Source organism: Drosophila virilis, chromosome 3, assembly GCF_030788295.1.
Source record: "Drosophila virilis strain 15010-1051.87 chromosome 3, Dvir_AGI_RSII-ME, whole genome shotgun sequence".
Lineage (NCBI taxonomy): Eukaryota > Metazoa > Arthropoda > Insecta > Diptera > Drosophilidae > Drosophila > Drosophila virilis.
The window spans coordinates 16,278,721-16,297,194 of record NC_091545.1 but is presented as its reverse complement, the minus strand read 5'-3'; the positions used below and the strand labels follow the sequence as shown (position 1 = coordinate 16,297,194).

The 18,474-nt window shown below is 39.2% G+C and overlaps 2 protein-coding genes and 1 long non-coding RNA gene across 14 annotated transcripts in view; 1 reads left to right on the top strand and 2 right to left on the bottom strand.

The window, feature by feature from the left end:
- Positions 1–18,474, bottom strand: part of LOC116650694 (uncharacterized) — a 147,143-nt gene that overhangs the window by 78,612 nt on the left and 50,057 nt on the right. Inside the window, exon 4 of the long non-coding RNA XR_004303741.2 lies at positions 11,370–11,433. This is a non-coding gene — a long non-coding RNA (uncharacterized lncRNA). The remainder of the gene's footprint in view (positions 1–11,369; positions 11,434–18,474) is intronic.
- LOC6624684 (probable replication factor C subunit 1) lies at positions 237–3,775 on the bottom strand. Of its 2 annotated transcripts, none has more exons than XM_015175866.3 (3): positions 788–3,775; positions 460–728; positions 237–396 (listed from the first exon to the last, which is right to left on the bottom strand). In XM_015175866.3, exons 1-2 carry the CDS (start codon positions 3,403–3,405, stop codon positions 665–667), a joined length of 2,682 nt encoding a protein of 893 aa, XP_015031352.1. In that variant the 5' UTR covers positions 3,406–3,775; the 3' UTR covers positions 237–396; positions 460–664. The 2 variants fall into 2 exon arrangements, with proteins under 2 accessions (XP_015031352.1, XP_032291015.1); XM_032435124.2 differs by having other exon boundaries at positions 237–379.
- nrm (neuromusculin) overlaps positions 6,999–18,474 on the top strand; it is a 220,550-nt gene continuing 209,074 nt past the window's right edge. For 10 of the 11 annotated variants that reach the window (XR_011416361.1, XR_011416360.1, XM_070208074.1 and 7 more), the window contains exons 1-2: positions 6,999–7,155; positions 7,866–8,081. The gene's annotated coding sequence lies outside the window, so the exon portion shown is untranslated. Of the gene's footprint in view, positions 8,082–18,474 lie in introns of all 11 variants that reach the window. The other variant, XM_070208064.1, reaches the window with a different exon arrangement.

The following is an 18,474-nucleotide window of genomic DNA, read 5'->3' as shown; positions in this document are numbered from 1 at the left end:
CAGGCGTATTGTGTGTGTTAGCCTTGGTAGAGAGCGCCGGTTAGGGGATGCTGGCCGGGGTTCAATGACCATGGCCAGCAGCATTTAGGGTAGCGTACTATCTGTACGATTCTGAGTCAATAAAATTGTTGGTTTTGTCAGAGATTTGCAGGCTGCACTTGGGATCGCCAAATAATTGATAATCCAAACCAAACAGACAGCTCCAATTGGAGATTCGGTCACAAAAGCATATCGAGTTGAATTATAAACAACAATATATAGAGAGCTCTTTATTATTTTACTAAATATCCAAACACTAAACTTCTATATAATGACAGACGCATTTGACTTTGCACTTTGGTATTCTTGGCCAAGATCAACAGCAGGAGCCAGCTTCTGCCTATGGTGAGATGATCTCTGAGTGAAATATTTAATTTATATCTATATATATATATGAATTCTTTACAGCCTATTACTCACCCAAGACCCTGGGCATGGCACATCTGCTGAACCTGAGTCCAGTTAACATTTACTACGGCTTACATAACATGCCATCATACAATATAAATCATACGATCTACCAGTTATTGGAAGCAAGTATAATCCTAAACTAAACTAAAACACTTTCAACGTGGCTCCAGAGAGTTCCTGCCATTGTTTGAGAGTGTTTTAAGATAACTTATGATTATAGCTTAACTAGTCGCCAGCCTCCCTCATTTGCGCTCGACTCTTTCGCTCTGAAGCGAGACCTTTGGGACAAATCGTGTGTGTTAGCTTCGCTTTAGGCACTGAATCTTAGTTTACTTACTTTAGTTCTTGAAGCACAGTCTCGCGGCCTTGGCTGTTTGACGTTTGTGGGCAGGGGTTAGTGAGGCTTTCGCTTAGTTTAAGTTCTTTTTTGTCAGGCTTCTTCTTAATATTTGGATCTACCGAGCTTCTGCTTAGCTTGTTACAAAACAATCTACAGAAACGTCGACCACATTTCTCTTTGGTTGGCGAACCATATTTGGCGGGAACATTTGGATAGATTAGGTAACTATTCTTCTGGCTCTCGACAAAGTTGCGTGGAGGCTTTAGTGCTGGTGTCAATGGCTTTACGTTTGGTATCATGGTCATGGATTTTGATTTCAAATCCTTTTTGCTCTCTTTCTTTTCGGGCTTCTTTTTCGCCTGCCTTTTAGCCTGCTTAATAGCGCAGGTTTCCTTGTCACAAGTTTTCAATTCTTTTTTGCTTGGCTTCTTGCTACTCTCATCCGGCAGCTGATCCCAGCATGTACAAGTTTTAGAACAAACACCCGTACAAGATCGCTCATCGCATAATGTTCTTGCGTTGCGCTTATGAACAAAACATGTGGACATCTCTGCCAAGGCACAGTTGTACCTTGGGACCTGTGTATCTCCCTCCCTGCAATCGGTTTCCCGGCTATGGACGGTTTCTTGGCTGCTGTCTTGTTGGTGGTTTTGACAACCGGAACTTAGCTCCGAATCGCTTTCGCAGTCACAATCCAGATTCTGGTATTGCACTCTTTTGGCCGGGCGCTGTTGAGATTCCTTCGATCTAATGCTGGACTTGCTTATCTCACAAGCATCTTGATTTCCATCGCATTGCATTAACTCACTTGGAGGAGTACTTTGTCCGTTCGATTGGGCTCTGTATGTGGATTTACTTGCCTTCAGGCTCTTAGTCTGCTCTACTCGTTCGGGAGGAGATTGAATTCTCGGGCTTGGTGAGCTACTACGGGGTGATTCCCTAGCACTATTGTTATGAATGCTTTTATTTTTGTGCTTTACTTGATTGTCTGGGTATTGCAGCAGTGAGTTCTGAATGCTACAGCGTGTTGATCTCTTGATATGCACATTTTGTTGCGCCTGATTGCCGGGGCATATCGTTATGCAGGTCTGTGGGCAACTTGCTTTGAAATTTTGAGACTTGACCTTGCTGTCTCTTCGTATCTCAACATGATTTTTGTAGTATTGCATTTCGGAGCCTTGAGGACTTATTCGTGGTGATTCTTTGGCTTTTTTGAAATTTGTCGTTTTCCCCTTATGCTCTACTTGATTGCCAGAGTATAGCGTTGTGCAGCTCTGTGGTTTAAATCGGTTTGTGTCCTTGGCTCCATTCATATTCGTGTTTTTCGTTTTATACTCTACAGGATTACTGCAGCAGCTCTGGCATCTCCGTGTCGATTCTGTTTCTGTATTACCTTCTATATCGTTTTTCAACTTAGAGCCCTGAGCTCTATTTCTAGACTTGCTCTTTTTCAGCTCCATTTGAGTCTTGTAGTTTTGCATTAATGCAAGGTCCCGTTGACTCATGCGCTTCGATCCCGGACATTTGCAACCAGGCACGCACTTTTCCCCAGCCTCAGCTGCATCTAAAGCGTTTTGCATTCTCGAGTTTCTTGGCGAGAATTTTTGCGGCTCGTTAGATTTTCTGCGTTGCACTTGCCAGCATTTAGAGCTTTGCGTTGGTGGCTTTTGCACTACACTTTTGTTTTGTCTTTTAATTTCCTGATTACTTTTCGATTTACTTTTACTGTTAACAGAAACTGTGCGATTGAGACTTCTGGCGCTTTGTACGCCGCTGATTCGTGAATTTCTTTGCATGGAATTTACTTCCTTGGGACCTTTTTTACCACTAGCAGAACTTATAACTGTGCGGCTTGCACCGGTGCGACTTGGATTTAACAGGCTCGATTGCTCAATTAATAGTTTTTCCAGACTATATTTATTAGACTTTTTCTTCTTCTGCTTGGTTTGGGTTTGGGTTTCTTCAATGCAGTCCTCGTTTGGCCAGGTCTCCGACAGAAAACCCCGCTCATAGGCTGGCACTTTGCATTTTTCCTCCAAACGTTCCTGACAAACGACACACGAACAGTTCTTCTCATGCTCCTCTGTGGCAGGTAATGGTGTTTCCTCGAAAGGCGCTTCGTCCAGCTCTCGCTGATGGTGTCTACGCAAATTGTAGCTACTCTCGGACTCTGCGCAGAAACAGACATCGGTCACTTCGGCCAGGTTCGTGAGCCGACTCCTGATATCTGAGATGATCTTATGCTGCTTGCCACGCACATTGCCCAGCCTGTGCGAGTCGCTCAACAGGTTGGGCAGCTCGTTGTGTCTGTCATCGATGCCCTGGCATGTGACCCGCTCCAGTTCGCGCAGCAGACACTCCTGCTCGTAGCCCGAGGCTGTGGCTATCTGACGCAAACGAAACTGAATTTTGGCATAGTGCGAGGATAAAGAAAATAGCGCATCCTGCAGCTTCTGCACCTCATCCTCCAGCTGGCACTCGTAGTTCGTCAGCGGGCGACTGACTATGCAACCACTGGAATTCATCCAGGTGTAGCGACGTTCCTTGGTTAGCTGGACTTTCGGACACTCTACGGGACATTCGCAGTCGAGCCTGTCGCGCTTAAAGCATGCCATATTTATAATGTGGTTTCAGTTCGTAGAGATAAATATTGTATTAGGTTTAGGTATAAGTATTTGTGTGGTTTCAGTATTTTGGTAGTAGCTTTTAGAGCTGAGTTTGATATTTTTCTCCATTTAGCATAGAAATTTTGAATTGTACCGAAAAATCACAAATGCCAAAACTGTTCAAACTTCAATGTCATATAAAGGAAGCCTTGAATAAAAATATTGATAAGAGATTCTCGCCTTCGAGGTGCACCAATTCGACTATTTGAATACCTCGTAAAGTAATCGCATAAGGCATAGTAGGTTGAGACATGCTACGAATATCAAAAATCTTACGAGTGAATTCATTTTATGCCTTTGCTGCACTTTAGATAAAGCTTTGCTTTAAGCATAAGAAAATTTTTGAAAATTTTTAAAATGTCTAAAATATCAAAGCTCCAATTTTTATGTGTGAAGGTAATTTGAAAAAAAAATTGTAAAAGAAATAATAATACAAATAAAAATACTAACGATTCAGGTAGACGATTCTGCATTAGCCCACAGCTAAAAGAAGTTTTCATTTAATAGACTAGACAGATATGCAATATCATAGCGACACACTCGAAATTAAAGGGGGCTTGTCAAAAAGTCGTACTCAAGAAATGTATCTATGTCCTATAGCTTCTAGGGGTGACTCAGATAATTTTGTATCGCTTAGATATCAAAATATCTCACAGATACTATTGTAGATACTATTTTATTTTACAAATGCATGCAGATACGTTTGTATCTCAGAGATACATTTGAAACTCAGAGATACATTTATAGTTCAGAGATACATAGATAGTTCAGAGATAATTCTACTTTTGAATCTCAGAGATACTTTTGTATCTTAGAGATACTTTCGAAAATTAAAAATTTGCCATATTTCTACCTTTAATACGGACAGTGCACGGGCAGCAGGTCGTATAGTTTTCAACAATAACTTAACTAAGCTCAACCGGATCTACTTAAAACAGTTCTTCCATATATAACAGGGTATCCAACAGTCTTATTCTTGTAAGTACAACGCTTAAAAGCATCTTTGTTAATTTGTGCTTGTTACGCATATCTTCCACTTATCTTTTGGCCCTTGAAGCACAGCTTTATCGAAAACTAATTTAATGATTAATGCTTACTAAATATGAATTAGTAATATTATTACTAAATATGAATTAGTAATATTATTACTAAATATGAATTAGTAATATTATTCACTTCAATAATTAGCTCCCAAATAACTCGTTTTGCATGCACTCTGCATTATTTATATTATTCACTTCAATAATTAGCTCTGGATAACAAACGCATTCACTTTGAATTGTTAACATGCTCAGATATTACATATTCACTTCAATAATTAGCTTCTGTGCATGCTTCTAGGTATTTATGTATTAAGTTAAAATACATTCCTCTTTGTAGCTGGCTGTAATCTGATGCGTTTGTGTGCCTGCTGCTGCTGCTGCTGTTGCTGCTGCTGTTGCTGTTCATCACACACAATCGACTTGAACAACAAACACCTGGCCCCAGCGAAGCCGCACGTTGCATGCAACATAACACGCCAAATGTGCAACAAGCTGAAAAATTGCCAGTTGTAATCAATGCCCGGTCCATCGGGCATCCCTACGCCACCTCATGCCACGCCCACCATCGAGAGCACACTTCACACGGAACGCGGGGCGCCAAAGCAGAGCAAACTAAACAAATTTCATGTATCCAAAAGATTTAGTCATGTTGCGAGCAATTGATTTGGGGCCACCCTAACAGTAGCAACACTTGCGAGAGTGCTGGGTGGCGGGTTGGAGGTGGAAATGCTGGGGATTGCCGGGGTTGTGGGGGGGAGGCAGTTGTAGGCCAGGCATGCCATGAAATGGAATGGAACAAAAGCCGCGCTCTGTAAGCGGATGAACGTGAAAACTATATACGAATTTTTGGGCATTTGTGGTCACAGGTGTGGGCCAGGTGGCGCATTGTCAGTTGTGCGTGTGGGCGAGAGGTGTGGCAGTGGCTGCAGCATTTCAAATGGAAAGCTGATTACCGTTAACAGTTTCAGCGTCCACTGTTGCCAGCTTTTTTTATAGCATGCTTTAAGGCCCCCCCCCCCACAGTTGTAACGTTAAAATAAATTTAAAATCGCTAAGCGCAAATCTCTAAAAATTCCCGCTCTCCATAATTTATAACCGCGCCGGCCGGTGCGAGCCTTGCGTTCACTTCTTTTCCTTGAGGCAGGCTCATCCATGTGAGCGGCAGCAGCTGCAGCAACAGCAGCTGTTGTTGTTGCTCGTGCCACCGACGGCGACTGTCTTTTGGCTTTCGCACTTCGTTTGCAGTTCGTGCTCGTAAATCGCCGTGTGGCGCCTTCGAGTGGCCTCCGTGCCGTTAGGAGTGACATCTCGAAAGTGTCAGCTGCCGGCAATTTGTGGCTTTGAAATGTGGAGCACAGCATTTTGGGCAGAGTAACAGTGCGCTGTTAACACTCTCTCGGCAGTCCGAGAGAGAGACAGAGAGAGACAGAGAAAGGGAGAGAGAGGGAATGTTAAAAGACGAGCCTACGCTCTGGCATAGGTGCTCCTGGAAGCTTTATAGCAGCTTCGGCGGAACGTTTTGGCACAGTGAAACACTGGAAGTTCTTTATGGCAACGCCATTTAAGAGCGCGTCTTTGTTTATTTAAGAGAGTTCTTGACTGGAAGCGGCTTTTAGTTAATTGTTGAAAACTGTTAAAGAGTCTTTTAGTTAAGTTTAAATACAGCTTGTAATATTTGGGTTTGTTAAATGAAAAATATGTTAAATAAGCTAATTTTTTGACTTAGTCCCACATTGTTATTAAATATTAATGTGTGAATTAATATTGACCAATTTATTGGCCTTAATTTCCATATGCTTAAACATAATTTCTTCGAATTTTTACAGCGCATAAAACAAGTTTTCCCTACATATCGCCAGCCTAGCTCCCGCTCTCTGCTATCCTTCACAGCTGTTGGCTGTCAAGTGAATGTAGATTTGTCAACTGGCGAACGGTGCACTGTCGCTTCCACTTTCCAGTCGTTTCCAGTGCATTTCCCGAATGTGCAACAGCATGCAGAGCGCCATAAAACGAGCATGAGAGCGTCAAATGCTCTCTCACAGCAAAAGCCCAACAAACTATTTATGATGCATATTTAAATTGTTTGCATAAAGTTTGTCTTACTTGTGTTATTATTAAAAAAAAAAATTAATCACATTGAGAGCTGTTCGTAATGGCAACAATAATATTAACAGCTGCTTGTTAACTTCGCTCAACTCGTGTGCGGAACGCTTTGGGAATGGGTCACGAATGCTTGCGTCTAACGGTAACCGGCGCCATTTCTCTGTTTTGTTTGCTTTTGGGCAACATTCGCCGATTCGCCTGAGCTTCGGTTCGCATTGGAAGCCTTTGGCTGTGGCTGCTGCTGCTGCTGCTGCTGCTGCTGCTGCTGTCGCCTCTGCTGCTGTCGCCTCTGCTGCTGCCTCTGTTGGCTGACTGGCTGGCAACGGTCGCGTCTCGAACGAGTGCAGCGATTTTGGCGAGCTGTGTGCAACGGTCGCTTCAGTTGCAAACGAACGATTTAAGCGAAAAGTTCGAGAGTTCTCTGGCGCCGTGCGGCCATAGAGATAGCGGCAACATTTGCAGCGCCCGAAAGCGCCAAGCGTATCAAATTTGACAAGTTGGCCAAACAAACTGGCAGCAGCAGGCAGCAGCCACACTTCAAGCGAAACTGCGTGTAATTGCTACAAATAATATTAACAAAAATAAAGTATACGCTTTTGGGTGGGCACAAGGCTCTGTGTAGTGTCATTTTCACTAGCTGGCAGCTGCTTTTTCATGCCTTCTTTTTGTTTTGTTTGTTGAGTCTGCTGAACACAACTTGAAAGTGGCATCAGCTGTGCCGCACTCTGTAATGCATTCCATTTCGGTGCCGGGCTTCGCCTTGCCATGCTTATGACTGGCATCTGCATATTTTATGCATGTTACGGGCATTATTTTAGCAGCTGAGTTGGCCAAGTTAACAAGCCAACTAAAATGGAATGGGCAGCCGGCGACCGGCTTTGAATCCCAGGCATGTCCAAGGATAAATTGCTCAAAGTGATATTCTTAATAGATGCGTTCATAGTCTGTTGCCAATTAAAAAGCATAAACTACATATTTAATAGTACTAACAACTCTAGGCAGCTTTGCCAGGAGCTGCATTCAGCCGAAAAGTGTGCTTTAAAAATTGAAATTTATTTCATATAGAACATGTCACATTTCTTTTTATGCGCAGACCATCTGAATCAAATATATTATTTATACACATATACATTTCCTTTGTTTTTATTTGAATTTGCATTTGTAAATTTATTGCAAAATGTCTGAATACTTATCTTAGACTGTGTTGCGCCGACTTCTAAATCTTCAAATCACATATCCTAATTGCTTTTTTCTTCAAAACAGCTGCCCAGTTTCGCAGCAGCTCACAAGCCCACATAAAATATATATACTATATACTAATTAATACAATACAAATACGAGTTTGTGTGTTATTCAAAATAAATGTCAAAACGTCATAAATCAATTGAGAACAAGTGCGGATATTTAAACAATCAAAACGAAACCAAAAATTAATACAACGAACCAAATTTAGTTGTCAAGCGTAGCTGCACTTTTTGGGTATGTACAAATTTATGCAAAAACCGTTTTTTTCTAAATTTCGGCTAAATTAAAGCCAGTTTATCTTGAATCTGGTTAGCGAAATCGATTAAGTTAATGAGCTCTGCACGTATTGAGTGCGAGCTCTTAATCGGCCTCAAGAAGTTGTTTCTGTTTCTGCTTTGAAATCGAAGAAAATTATAATTAATTACTCAGAGAAACTTCACAACGCCACTGACAATTAATTAAAACTCAATGCAAGGTGCGAGTGCGTGTGTGTAAATAGTATTTAATGAGGATATAACGTTCGGTATGTCTATTGCAATCAATTAGCCTGGGCAAAATTGAAAAGTAATCGAATCTAATTAAAAGTGTATTAGAAATGCGCAGGCAACAATTTTACTTTGAAGCGTATTTTTTTTATGCCCTTTTGTGAATTTCCGTGTTTTTAATATACATTTAACAAAAGTTTCTGCCAAGGAGAAGCAATTTATATGAAATTAATTGAGCTAAGCTTTCAATTAATTATAATTATCTAGAGAATATGAAAATATAACAGATAAAATTTATAGAAATTTGCAATCATGATTCATGAACGAAAATCTTAAGCAAGCTGCTCTTAATTTAATATTTTATTTTTTTGAATGAAGAGTTAAAGTTGATTTAATCTAAGTTCGAGACTGAAATATATGTGGAGAGCACTTAAAAGTAGCAAATATTTAAGTTAACTTTTAGCTTAAATTTTTATTTACATTTTCATAGAACTTGCCGCCCAAAAGTTACCTGCAACAGAAAGCAGGCAAAAGTGCAGACGACGCTTAATGAAAATAGCTAGAAAATAGCTGCAGCAAATGTTGAACGAGATGCCGAAAAAAAAAAAACTATATTAAAATACTTTCAGTTAGCAAACAATGCAAATCATTTTTAACCGATGCACAATGCTGCGAATGGCAAAAAGTGAACAGAATATACAACAGAAAAAAAATAAAATGCCAGCGCAAAAGTTTTTTAGTTTGGCAGTCAGTCAGTGAGTCAATCAGTCAAACAGTCAGCGGCAAAGGGCGCTGGCAAAATATTCAATATGCAATCAACAGAGCCAAAGTGTGAAAAGTATTTTAATTAAACACAAATACACTTAAAAATGCAAAAGACAAAAATAACAAATAGAACAAAAAAATAGGCAAAAAAAAAATGGATGCTTCTTTTTTAATTGTGATGCGGTTCGACCAAAGCATGGCAGAGGGAGGGAGGGAGGTGGTGGGGGGACTGAATATTGCTGCAGCCTTCGATTGTCATTTATGGCACAGTTTGGCCGAGAGCGGAGAGAGGGTAGGCAGGCGGTTGCATTGAAAACGGAATCGCTTCACCTGGGTCGACTCTTCAGGTGAAGTGCGAATTGAAGCGCCGCTCGAGTGCGAGCAAAGAAAAGCTCGCTGCTCAAGTGGAAAAGCGCTTGAAGTGCGGCACAAGATGCAAAACAAAAATAATGGAAATGATGCAACCGAGCAGGACAATAAGTAATATACCAACAACAACGGCAACAACTACAAAACTGCAACAGCCTTTGTCTGTCCCGTGGGTTAGAAAAAAAAAAAACACAGCCTTGCTGCTGGGAATTTTGCCAGCATTATGCGAAATATGGAACAAAGGCAACAAATACTCAAGTCCAGGCAAATGAGACAAGGCTATATCAATAGATATGCAACCCAAACGTTGGGCACATTAAACGGCTGTTGTTTGCTTTTGCTAAAAAAAAAAACTATTTAAAGCTAACTTAAAGTATTCTCAATTTATTAATTAACCTAATCAAAGTTGAAACTAAAGAGATCAATATTTGACGAATTTACCAGACTATTTTATGATATGCAGCAAACAATTTCTCTAACATTAGATATGAATTAAAAATTAAATTAATTTAAAATGAACACTACATAAAAACATAGATATATTCATTAAGTTATTATTGAACAGAAGCTCGGATATTTTCCGGGCTTTGCCTTAGCAAGTTTAGTGCCAAACGTCAAATGTCTCATATAACTAAACAATTCTTGTTTCTGCAAAATTGAAATCAATTTGAAATAAGTTAAAGTCAATTGTTTAGTGAATAGTTTAAGAACAACAGCTTCGGGCCATGTTGGTTTTCTGATGATCCTTTCATTCAAACGAGAAGGATTTCCCGATAAGCGTTTCAAATACATTTTCACAAAGAACTCTAAAAATCAACGAAGTTTCATTGTCTGTACACAGAAATGTTGCAATTTATCGTAATATAAATGTTAAGAAACATATATATTAAATAAAGGCGTTCTATTTATCAAAGTTGACTTCAGATATCTTGCGATTAGAGAGAAATTGATTTGGTATTTCGGTTGACGAACGCCTTGTCTTAAGGTTCCGGTTGGTAAGCCTGATTTTCCATATTCGTCAATTCAGGCATTGGTTTGAGCCTGTGTTTTATCATTTATATATGTAATACACAAACGCTTGACAACTTCTAAAGGGCATTTCTATTTATATTCAGGTTAATTGCATTTAGGAAACACTTTTAACCCCTGTCCAGAATAATGTTCAAACAACATTAAAACGCATTTGGCAAGCTAAACCAAATGAATTTAAAAAAAAGAAAAGCAAAGCAGGCGGAAAAACATCTGGCTGTCACATTAAAAAAAACACACACACACTTGCACAGAGAAATTACCCAATCGGCCCCCTCCCCACCCATGCGAAGTCATTTTCGAAGCTCTGAATTTTATTGAATTTTAAATGGTATCTGCTTAAACAACGCCAAACCAAATAACCGAAGCCAATAAATTTCAATAAATAAACTGCAACATTTTGGCCAAATTGCGACTAAAAACTAAACGAAAAGCCATAAAAATGTCAGCGCGCATTTCAATTAAAAATACACGCAAAATGCGAAAAATTAAAGCGCACATTTGGGCCGAGGAAGTTTGCGTTCAGTGGAGGGGGGAGGCTGGGGGGCGGACATTGAACCACGCCCACGTATAGCATCATTTGTGAAATTATTCACATAATTACAGCAGCGCCTGCAAAACAATTACTAATAATTGCGCTCGCCCGTAACCAGCAACAAAACGAACCAAATAAAGCGTTTGGGAAAGCCGAAAATTAAATATACTTTATAAAATATATATCGGTTTTTGATTCCGTAAAAATTCTATTGTTCCGAGATAGCCGCAGATTTAATGTACTTTATAATATTTAGTTTGTCGATGTCAAACTAATTCTCTTCAGATATATTTTATAAATTGAAAAGCGAAAGATGTTTGAACTGGAATTTTCACTTACCTTCATTATTTATGGTAGATATATTTTTCTGATCAAATCTGATCCAGCCAAGTTCGATATATATCTGCAATACATCATAAAAAGTATTTGTATTTAGAAATTCGAATTTATATTCAGAAAAGAATAGCTCAAATCAGATTGAGCTCAATTAAATTTGCTAAAATTATTCCCAGTAAAATTTTGACTATATTTGCCTGATTTGTATACCCATTGAAAATGGTTATATATATCTGCCACATCTGCTTGATATGTCTGTCTGTTATATATGTCTGACATATCTCACTGCCATATCTGTCTGCCTCACCTGTCTGTCATATCTGTCTTTTTTGTCTGTCTATTATATATGTATGTTATATATATAAATATGTCTGTCGTATCCTTATGTCATATCTGCCTTTCGTATCTTTCTGTCATATATGTCTGCCATATTTCACTGTCAGTCTTACCTGTCTGTCATATCTCTGTTTTATCTAACAATTATATCTGTCTGTAAGATATATCTGTTAAATCTGTGCTTCATATATGTCTGCCCTATCTGTATGTGATATCTGCCATATCTGTCTATCGTGTCTGTCTGTTGTTTCTGGATTACATATATGTCTGTTATATCTTTCTTTTATATCTGTCTGTCACATCTCTTTTTAATATCTGTCTGCCTCATGTGTCTACTATATATGTCTGTCAGATATGTCTGTCATATCTGTTCTTCATATGTTTGCATTATTTGAATGTTGTATCTGACATATCTGTCTATCGTATTTGTCTGTCGTGTCTGTCTGACATATATGTCTGTCATATCTGTCTGCTTATGTGTCTATTATATCTGTCTGACGTATTTGTCTAACACATCTGTCTGTCATATGTGTCTGCCATATCTGTATGTCATATCTGTCTGCTTATGTGTCTTTTATATCTGTCTGTCATATCTGTCTGTCATATCTGGTCTTTATTTCTGTCTGCATTATCTGACATATGTGTCTGTCGTATTTGTCTGTCGTATCTGTCTGCGTTATCTACCTGTAATATCTGTCACATCTCTCATTCATAGCTGTCTGTCGTATCTGTCTGTCATATCTCCCAGGACTTTAGGGTATTTAGGGTATCCCCTTTCAGTTCTCTTGCTCTTGTTAGGTTCACTTAAATATACCCTTAAAGTTTATAGATTCTTAAAATTATGCAAGTAAACTTGAGTGCGTTGCACATGTTGTGGCATAGCCAAAATGCCCACTGCAAGGGTATTTGCAAGGGGGGGGACGTGGAATGCAAATATTAACTAAAATTTGGGTTGTTGTTGTTGTTGCTGTTGTTGTTGTTGCTGGCGTGTTATAAATATTTCCTGACATTTTGTGGCCTTTTTGCATGTCAATAATATTTATTGTTATTATTTCAAAAGCATTAGCGTGGTTGGTTTGAGTTTTCCAATGGGGGCGGCACCACGCCCCTTCGTGCTTGCAAGCGGCCGCAAAGTATGCCACAGAAATGTGCAATAATTGCCAAGGGGGTTAAAATATCGAGGGGGGGGGGGAGGCAGGTCTTTTGTTGGTGTGTAAGGAAATTGGGCTGCTTGTTTTGCGCCTCGTAATGACCAATAATTGTTACAAATCGAAAAACATCGCCTCAAAAATGCTCCAATTTTACTTTTCTCTTGCTTTTTTTTTGTCATATTTCTTTTTATGCTTTGTAATTTTTTACATTTTGTTTTTTTTTTCTTTTGTATTTGTTGCTGCTGTCATGTAAATCGATTTGTGGCGTTTGGCACGCGAACTTTGAAAATAGAAGCAAATTGAAGAGCAAATTGGTTGGATTGTGGCAGCATTTAGAAGGGTGCTTAAGTCCATGTTGAGACCAAATTTCGACACATATATAGATACATATACAAATACGTATGTATGTGTGTGTGTGGAGTGCTAGTCAAAGTGCTTGAAGCTGTCCATTATACGAACAGAATATAATTGTCATGTCAATGGTCAATACTTTCCGCTTGGTCGGGCTTTGGGTTAACTAATATTCCAGCGAAAATTAACTTTTCACTTAAGCGAAAGAGTCTGCCATAATGCCAAGTATATTTGGTTGGGCGATTTTTCGTCTTGCTATTAATATTTTTCGACTAGACCTCCAAAAACTCGTACTAAGTATAGTTAAAAAGTGCTAAAGTCTTGAAACTAATAAAATCTTCAAAAACTTTCATCTGCATTAAAAAGAAACACAGCTCAATTGGACTAAGCCCTGAGAATATCTTGTCGCTTTTAAGCCTAGACTCTATTCGTGCCATATTTGAGGCGTTTAATCCTTCAATTACAGAAACCTCAGTTACTTCTAGAGAAATCATAAGTATTCTCGAAATATATATTCAAACAAGAGTTTTCAAGCACAAGTTTAAAGCACCTTTAATTTATGGATTGTTTTTATTCTTGCTGCAATAAATACGAAGATCCATTTTTTTGTTGTTGTTTTATAGTTGCCATATTTTATTGTCTTTGTCGTGGTTTGCTTTTTTTTTATATGCATCGCTTGCGAGCAAAGCTCAAATGGCAACCTATCGTATGGCCCATGTGCATATAGTGTATATATATATATATGTTTAAGTGCTTATAAACTGGCCGATGTATGACAAGCCGCAAGAGGAAGCCTGGGGTCTGGGACAGCCCCCTGCTCCACATTGGGAGCGGCACACACACGCACACACACACACACACATACACTTTGGTGCATTTATGCGGCACGCGGCACGCGGCAATGGGCCGTGGGCCACGGGTTGCGAAGTTTTGGCCACACAAAAGCGCGTAAGCGTATTATTAATGGCATGCATCTGGGGCGGCTGGGGGGATGGGTAAACCTGTGTGTGTGTGTGTGTGTGTGTGTGTCGACGCTTTCAATTGTGCGGCACAAAACCCGGCAGGGTTTCTGCCAACCGGCCGTGCTTTGGCCCAGTTCATATTTACTGCTGCGTCGAATTGGCCAACATTATGGCCAACAGGCCACGACTGCACTGGGCCTATTTATCAGCCGGTCGCCCCCAATATTGGTAGCCCTGCTCCTAGGGTGTGTGCGTGTGTGTGCGTGTGTGTGCGTGTGTGTGTGTATTGCCTGGTTCCAAATTCAATTTCAGTTTTCCACACTCAATCTATTTGCCTTCTCCTGCTGCTCCATGTATTGGTTTGTTAATTTTCCGTTGATTTTTCATTAGAAATCACTCACACGGGAAATATTTTCCAGTGTTTAATTAATAAATTCCCGTTTAATGAAAACCAATTTACGGAGCACGTGGTCTGCTCTTTTTTTTTTCTCGTTTCACGCGTTAAACGATTTTTCAATCAATAAAGCCTGTGTTTGACCTTTTCTTTAATATAATAATATAATTAAATGTTACATAATAATACAAAATATATTTAAGCATTGATTCTAAAGAGCGAATTGATAGGGAATTTTTTTTAATGAATGGGAAAGATATTTTGCGACACAGAAAAGCTTTCCAGTTTTCCTTAAAATAGTTAAAAATCAGAAAAACAGACTAAAAAAAAAACCTTAATCAATGCTGATCAAGAATATATATGCCTTATGGAGTCGGACATGTTTCTTTCTATGCGTTACGTATTTCTTGACAAAAATATAAAAATTCCCTTTGATGATATAAGGGAACAAATATAAATTCCTTGATGTTTAAGAAGAGCTTTAGTACGCACAGTTTTAGTACTTTAGTGCTTTAGTACTCACTTATTCTCTCTTTCTCGCTCTCTCTCGGTCGCGTATGTGCACAAGAGAAAAGTGCGCCAAAAAGAAAAAGCTCTGCGCCAAAAATAAAACAAATGCGCATTTTACCGCATTTTTGTTAAACACACAAACAAAAAAACACTACAAAAAATAACAACTGACACGAACTAATCACGTTTAATGCAATTATAATAATATATTTACTTTAATTTTGCTTGCAAACCGATTTAATACACACGCGCACATAAAAAAAAGCCGACGCGCACAAACTAAATCGCCGCACTTGCAAGAATACAATAACACACACAAACAAAAAACACATAAATAAATGGCCATTGACAACAACTAATCACGTTAAACACAATAACAATAATATAATTAACTTAATTTCGGTACGAAATCGATTTAATACACACGCGCACAAGAAAACGACCGATCAGAGCGGATAACGCGCACTAACTAAATCGAGGCACTTGCAGAAATGCAAAACCAACTTTTGCGCTTTACACAGGCAAGTAACGGGATCAAAAGTGTTACGATAATTGGCGTAAGCGCAATAGATATATGTGTGAACGTTCACGACACTTGCTATCTCGCTCCTTGGCGTTACTTCTGTCTGCAGTCCGCAGCATTAAAAGCATAAGCGGATAACTCAAAATCCACAATGTCCACTCTGCGGATAAGTGCTTTTTGTTATCATCCAATAACCATCCACATCAATTGCTATCCACAATGCTTGTTCCCTCTGATTGCGGCTTGCAGTTGGAAGCAGCAGCAAAAGTATTCCTTTCACGCTGACAACATCCACAATTTCCACGCTCTGGATAAATGCTATCCGCCATTGCTATGATCCGTGCTAAAACTGAATTGTTTTCTTAGTTCGTGAATTGGCTAACTTTTGAGTTGTTTATTATGAAAGTAAGGAATGTACCCTTGATACTCTTGAAACTCTTTGAAAATGTCACGAAATGACCCAATTTAATATTACAGTCATGTCTATAAAAACATGTCCGCTTATAAGTTGGGATCCGGATAGCTAGATTATATAGTCGACATTGCAGAGATCGGTAAAGTTTTTGTGTAAGCAATTTAATAAAAATATATATGCTTTTACTATACTATTTAATTTATACTATATATTATATATGCCTTTACTATAATATATATCTATAGAAAAAATCATAAAACATTTAATTTCTAGATAGATTTGAAATTAATTAAGCCTTAGCTTTTTGAATTATTCTTGTCCTTAAACCCATAATTTCCCCCTGGCATTTTCTATCTGAAATATTCATCGCTTTTCAATTAAATGCTGGCGCCGAAAAGTGTGCTACAAATTTTTGCACACTTCAAATAGGCAAACGCCCAACGAGCCAAACGCCGAGAAAGTTACTCTTGTTCTTGTTCCTGCTATTGTTGTTGTTGTTGTTGTTGTTTTTTTGGCGGTGTTGTTGCCTTGTGTTCGGGTTGTTTAGTTCATATGTGTGGAAAGCGACTCGCTATAATTTCCGTTTTGATTAATGAATGTTGAAATGTCGAAAATTGTTTGTTGACGTCGAGGAGAGCACGCTCATAGCAGTGCTTGCATGTGTATAAAGCTATATGCGTGTGTGTGTGTGTGTGTGTGCGGGTGTTTGTGCTTGTGTTTGTGTATTCTCGTATGTGTGCAAATAAACAACATGCGCATTTGGAGCCAAGGAAAGGAGCATAACGAACGTGCCGCATAAATTTCAAATATCAATCAAAATCGCACTTGAAGCAAACAATGGACAAGGCACGCCCACTTTTGAGCCAGGTTAATTGATTGGGCCAAGGTGCGAGCAAATGCTTTGACCTTTAACCCGCATCAGCTGTTATTTAAAGCTATTTCCACAACATATGCAGGCAACTAGAGCATTCGCCTTGTTTGCCCGCAACAAATTTAAAGTAATACAAGACTTCACAAATCCAAATGCACCCTAAACCAGATTCATTTTGTTTCAACTGGATTAAATACGAAGGTATATGATAAATATATACATACATATATGTGTGCATATACTTTTTTGTTAGCCACTTGCAATGCATTTGCCTGAACCTATAATTTGATAAAAGGCGCACTTTATCAATACCAACAACAATAACAAGAGCAAAAGTGCAACTAGTTCATACACTGAGCGCAATAAGTATATGTCTGCAGGCGTATACAAATTACAGTGCATGAGTTTCACAATTTGTTGGGCTGCCCACATCGCATGTCAATGCCGAGTATTCGGCAACAAACAGAAGGCACCACACAACCACCCAACCACCCAACCACCGCCCACATTTGCGTGGTTGCATTGTCTAAAAACTCGCTGGCATGCCAAAGTTTAAACCGTTTTACAAAGTTGCCTTTTTTTTCGCCATTGTCTTCACTCGATGTTGTTGTTTTTGTTGTTGTTATTTTTTGTGGTTTTTTGCCAAAGTTAATTGAACTACTCACACACACACACACACACACACACACGCACACCCAGGAAATTTATATAGTAAAGCCAAAATACTCGCTGAGAGAATTCAGTTTATGTCGAACGGCCAAGTTTTGTATATGCTAGATTTATCGGAGCCAATGTTGCGCAGTTTGGCAGGATTACTACGCTTCGAAAAGGGAGAGGGGGGCTATAAACAAGGAAATCACTTAGAATCTGCCAAGTTTTTGAGAGCGCTTATGCTAGCTTCTATCGATAATCCAATTAGAAAATGAACAAAAATGTCTATAAAAAGGGATCGGATAGAATGTATAAGGGGCTTAAGAAGCTGCAGACTTTGACATGATCTTTGACAAATGACGCAACGATCCCCCCTGCCACGGTGGATGAAGTTGGCCGCCAGGCCTAGTGCCTGGTGCTACGAGTGCTGCTGAGTCTGGACGAGGACGGTTTGATTCCTGACCAGTTTGGCTTTTGGTATCCACACGAAACCCTGGAACAGTGCGACGGGCTTGTGGAGCCTTCTGGGACAAGAATAACTGCCGTGTGTCAATCGGACACCTTGGACAGAAAAGGTGCAACATCTTTGTCAACCAGGAAAAGTCCACTCATATCATCTTTACGCTGTGAATGTGATTGAATGTGATTTTGATTTGAAATGAATTATGAGAACTGAAAAATCCAACAGTAGCATTTTCCACCCATTTTTCACGATCGCAGGTGAAAAAGTTCAAAAACTAAACTAACTGGAACTTCGCTTTGAACAGGCGAAACAATTATCTATATAGGTACAGATAATTGTAATATCCATTTAATGCTGCATATGCCTTTTTTTTAAGCACATATTAAGAGGTATTACGCTGTCTGATATTACCAACACATATACAGGTACACGTATGTAAATAGAAAAATAAAGATATACTTTCTTGCCTGGCAAGCTGGCA

Excerpts from the sequence above, each read along its gene's own strand:
- LOC6624684 (XM_015175866.3), bottom strand. The coding sequence starts at position 3,405 with ATGGCATGCTTTAAGCGCGACAGGCTCGACTGCGAATGTCCCGTAGAG. Across the intron at positions 729-787 it reads ACTGTGCTTCAAGAACTAAA|GTCTCGCTTCAGAGCGAAAG; the intron begins GTAAGTAAACTA and ends TTTGTCCCAAAG.